This window comes from Chenopodium album, chromosome 17, assembly GCF_948465745.1.
Source record: "Chenopodium album chromosome 17, dcCheAlbu1.1, whole genome shotgun sequence".
Taxonomy (NCBI): domain Eukaryota; kingdom Viridiplantae; phylum Streptophyta; class Magnoliopsida; order Caryophyllales; family Amaranthaceae; genus Chenopodium; species Chenopodium album.
In genome coordinates, this window is record NC_137850.1 from 36,732,641 (window position 1) to 36,737,990 (window position 5,350).

Here is a 5,350-nt window from a genome sequence, read left to right on the forward strand (position 1 = left end):
AATTAAAAAAACAAAGGAGGTATGTAACAAAGGAAGGTAGTGTAATAAATAACATCTAAGCCCTACTTTTTAGTGTTTAGAGAGCCACAAGGACGAAAATGACAATCGATCTCAACATTCCCTGAAATCAGGAGGGAGCTGTAACCACTAGAATCATCCCCCGCTTTCACATTTGAACCCTATTTTAAATTGCACAATCAAATTATCAAACCGTGTTATTGGCTCTATTCTCATAAGCATAACTACTAACTACTCCCTCCGCCTTTAAAAGGTTCCTCCATAGACTAAAAACGAAGTAATCAATTTCAAATTCAAAAATCAGTTAAACACAAAGGCAAAAAGAGAAGGGAAAAAAAAAAAGCAGAAAAGTGTATATGAAGTATGAGGTTTACACGTCTTAACTTGAAGCCTTGCCACACATAAAAAACGTGATTACATCAAATTCCAAGTAAAAGTGAAGAACAACTTCTTAAAACTGAAGTTACTGGTACAGGTAGCACGCTTATTATTTGATTTTGTCCCAATAGTTTCTTCACTCGTGAACCCCTTGTTGATATCCTGTTCTTTGAGATGCCGAAAGATACGGATCTTGGATTATATGGATGCATTACACAACTATTCTGCGGTCCAACCTGCATGTGATGAGACAAACAGGTCAAACACTAATCAAAAGACCGATTATGAGATATGTAAGACTTGAGATCTGTTCATTCAAGAATTAAAGCGACCGGGATTTGAACCTGCAACCTAATAAGTACAAAGGTCGATTTCTGTGAAAAAAGTTTAGAAAGCATACACAAAATTAAAAGGGTATATTTCATTCATTTAGTTGCAGCATAATATCAGCAACAAAGGTTAGATACATTTTTTTTTTTTTTTTTTTTTTTTTTTTTTTTTTTTTTTTTTGTGATACATAAACCTAAGGTTCAATCCCCAAAAGAAGAAAGGTTTAAATAAAAAAGGGATTATTGATTAGTTTAATTTTTTTTTATTCTACCAAATTAACATTGACAAAAAGGGTTTTAACTCCCACCCTCCCCTTTCTATAAGTAGTAATGTTACATGAAGTAAACAAGAAAAAGTTTCTAAATAGGTACTCGAAGAGCTTGAGGCATGGCATCATGGGATGAAATTGGCAATGACTCGAATTTGCAATCAAGGTTGAAGAACTGGTTGGCGTCAGCATTGGTGATAATAGCTTGAATGAGTGACAATAGAACTCGTTCGAATTCAGCCCCGTCAGTCCATTCATGGATTTTGGATTTGATAAGCTTTGGATTGTTTGAGATTAAATCCCAAACAGGGAAGTCTTTCCTTGGCATAAGATAGTCACTTTCTCTAAGTCTTAAGGAAGGGCAATAATCTCCAATTCCATCTCCTAAATAGATGAATTTCTTGTTTCCATGCTCACATATTAGCCTTTTAATCACCAGGCCCTGCAAATGTTTACAATAGTACAAATAAATAACTACATAGCTATAAACATGTACTAATGATATAGTGAACTAATAGTACTACGTATTAATGATATAATGAATCTAGAGATTTGTAGAAAATCATGGTGGAATTATTGCTTTCACATGACTCATGATACTTATAACCCTACATATGAAAACACAATATTGAGAATGATTATTTCTACACTTGGGAACACTAAAAAATTATAAAGCCCAAAACTACCTTTGGCTTAAAAAAAAATAAAATAAAAAAATAAAAAAAAATAAAAAAATAAAAAATAAAAAAATAAAAACAAAAACAATAACAAAACAAAAGATTGTATGTGGTTAGGTTTTCCTTATGGTAAACCCTATGTGGTTAGGTTTTCATCTAACATGGTAGATTATATGTGGTTAGATTTTCCTCCAACGTGGACTATTTACGGAGTAAATTATAATCGAGTTTACATGTACTCCGTACTAAAAACCCAACAACACCCTTTAATATAACTCAAATAATTAACTTGACAAATTTTTAATAAAAGTCCTCTCAAAAAGACCAATCATGAACAACAACAATTCAACAGACCAAATTCGTATTAAAGTTTCTCTCTTAATTTTTAGGAATTTTTATTTTCCACCTTAAAAATTTTCAAATTTCCACCCTGCCCCACCCACACACAAAAAGATTACTGTACTTGTAAATACATTAACAATTAAAAATTTACCTTGCACATGTTAGCAGGGCAGGGGTTGCAACATCCGTGAGGAGACTTGGTAAAATCATGGTGTGGTAAAATCCTTAATCTTCCTTCTTCATCAACATAACCCGGATTTGTGTTAATCTCCGAGAAATAATCACTCAACCCAAGATGATCCAATATTGTTTCAATGAAGAATGTATTTGCATCACTTACTATCCTCAATTCACACCTGTTTCATTCAAAATTAAAAATTAGATTTAATCCCAAAAATTTTATTTTCATTTAAATAATACCCAGAAAATAAATTAATTAATTACGTAAAATTTTATTTTATTTTTTAATAAAAAAATTTAACATACCCTGCAGCATGAGCAGCTTTAATCGCTGGTACAATTCGAGGATGAATTGGAGTTCTTTTCAATACTTCAACAATATCATTAATCGTTACTCCTTTTTCATGCATTTCCTTCATCAATGTATCCTGTAAAACATATTAAATTAAGAATTAATTCAATATAAAAAAACAGAGGATTTAAAAAACAGAGGATTGAATAAAAGCAGATGAACTTACCATCATAGAATTCCAAGGCATGGAATTAAGGAGTTGATTGAAAGAATTTGTAAAACCCAATTCATCAACAACCCAATTGTCACTATCACAATCAATAATTGTTTTATCAAAATCAAAAACAACAATTATTCCTTCCATTCTTGAGAATTTTGAAAGAAGAAAATTGGGATTTTTTTTTCTTTTAATTTGGTGAAATGGGTCTAAATTTGGTTGAGTACTAAACTAGAAGTATAGTGGGTATTTATAGTTTGAAGAACAAGAATAGTTTGATACCAAGGATACCAAGGAATATTACGTTTTTGTGCGTCTTTGTAAGGCGAGCCATTAAAGACTCCAGCTTTCTAGGTTTACATATTAATTAATTACACGTTTTTTTGGTTAATCTAGTATTTTCTGGTACAGCTTTTTGATGCCGTGGATCAATTTCATTGAGGGTATTTTAGCCGTTGGATGAGGTGGACCTATTGAATCTAAGGGTTTTTATTTAATTTATTTTAAGTGGGCTTGTAGTCATTTGGTTTTAGTGGAATTCTAGGGGTTTCAATCGGGTTTTCAGTTCAATTTTGGGTTTGGTTTATCATTTTACGGCTTGTAACGAGTCGGTTTTTAACGAGTTGGAATTATTATCGAGTCAGTTCGAGTCGGTTTTAAATAATTTTGAGTCGGTTCGGTTTGGTGTATTTTTATTACAGTTTCTTTTCGGGTCGAATTCTAATCGGGTCGGGTTATATAATTGGTTCAGGTCATAATCGGTTCGGGTTAAATTCGGTCGGTTTAAAAACGGGGTTTGTCAATTTAAAGCGTGTTTTGGGTCAAAACATACCGGGTCCTAATCAGGTAGGGTTGTAATCGGTTCGAGTTGAACTCAGTTAATTTGACAACTGAATTTTGCTAGTTTTAAACGCGTTTCGTTAACGTATATCTTCTAGTATATCCTCAACATTCTTTAATTAGTTATTCCAATCGATCATACGGAGTATTAATTAGTTGTTTAGCTTTATGTCCCTTTTTAGAATAATGATTTTCAAGATCTAATTATAATAACAAATCTTTAATACAATATAGTGTTCCATAAGCCATTACTCGTAAAAAGACGATAATATTTTAGCATAAGAGTTTCAATGACATCAAAAATACTAACCTATTCAATATAAATACTTCGTAATTCAAATTAAACCCTTTTGTTTTACTATCAATAAAATTAATATACCAAAAAAAAAAAAAAAACTCTACGGTCATAACAGGTTACGGACTTACTAGTTATAAACAGTTTGGTTATAACCGGTTATGGGTTGTAAACGGTTCAGCATAACTTATTACGGGTTATAAACGATTCGGTCCTAACCAGTTACAGGTTGTAAATGATTTGGGTTTATCGGGTTTTTGTTGGGTTTAAACGGTTTCGGTTTACAATGGGTCGGGTTGCTATCGGGTTCGGAAGTACTTTGTTCGGGTTGTTCTCGGTTTCGGGTTGTATCATTTCGGCTTGATAACGGGTACGGTTCATTAACGGTTCTCAAACATTCGGATCGGTTCAGTTTCATGTTTTAAAAAATCGGGTCGGATCGATTTACGGTTTTAAAATAACAGGTTCTTAGCGGTTCGGTTCCTTTTCGAAATAGTTCGAAACGGTTCGGATTCACTAGTTTGTGTCCGTTTTTGACAGCTCTAGTACTGGATTCTTAACAAACACAAGTACAAATACGAGTATTTAATTTTAAGTATGTTGGCTACTCCGTTAACAAATTTGGGTTACTCGGTACGGAGTACATATTTATAAAAGCCGATTTATTTTCTCTTAATCGCTTGAATTAAAAAAAAAAAAAAGAAAGAAACACAAACGAGTATTAACGTAGAGGTGATCATAAAAATTGCATAAAATCGCTTTTTCAAAGCTGTTCAAATTTTTTTTCAAAATCAGGCCGGGCTAGTGGACCGGGCTTAGTTTGCATAAAATTATTATTAACGGGTTTAACAATATATTTTTTTTTAAAAAAAAAGGTCGAATAATAAATAGATACAAAAAAATTAAGAAATTTTTTCCTACGAATTATTTATGAACTCCTGGACTATTATCGTATTTATCATTTTAAATAATAATTTACTTCGAGTATTACAATATAACATTAAACAAGATGTTTTTCAAAAAAAAAAATGAAGAGCTTAAATCCCTTAAAAAAAATGAGAGTTTAAGGGTCTGTTCTATTCAGGTTAATTTTAGTTCAGTTCACTTCAGTTCCTAATTTCATTCTCTCATAAACAATTCAGTTCAGTTCAATTCAATTCAGCTCAATTCTGTAAATGAGAACAGACCCTAGAAAATGGATGGGTGTTTGTGATGGTGATTGGTTATATAAAAGAAATAAAAGGGGATATAAGGGAATATACTTGAGGATTTGATGTCTTACTTTGAATTGCATCTTACCAAATTACGTACAAATTAATCTTCAAAAATAGAATATTCTTTAGGTTTCTCCATGAGATAGAAGGAAGGTTCTTGCAGTTTCACGGTTGATATTAACTTAAGTTTTAGCTTTTCTGTGTGTTCTCAATTCTAAGTACCACCAAAGGAATTATACCTTTTTTTTTTTTTTTTTTTTTTTTTTTTACTCCTTTTGTTTTTGACAAAACAATATTCA

General features: G+C 31.7%; 1 protein-coding gene across 1 annotated transcript; it reads right to left on the minus strand.

The window, feature by feature from the left end:
- Positions 1 to 355: 355 nt before the first annotated feature.
- LOC145587876 (inorganic pyrophosphatase 2-like) lies at positions 356 to 2,991 on the minus strand. Its single transcript, XM_081644541.1, has 5 exons — positions 2,712 to 2,991; positions 2,500 to 2,621; positions 2,165 to 2,369; positions 1,098 to 1,436; positions 356 to 632 (listed from the first exon to the last, which is right to left on the minus strand). The coding sequence occupies exons 1-5, from the start codon at positions 2,847 to 2,849 to the stop codon at positions 438 to 440; spliced, it is 999 nt and encodes a 332-aa protein (XP_081500667.1). The 5' UTR covers positions 2,850 to 2,991; the 3' UTR covers positions 356 to 437.
- Positions 2,992 to 5,350: the final 2,359 nt, after the last annotated feature.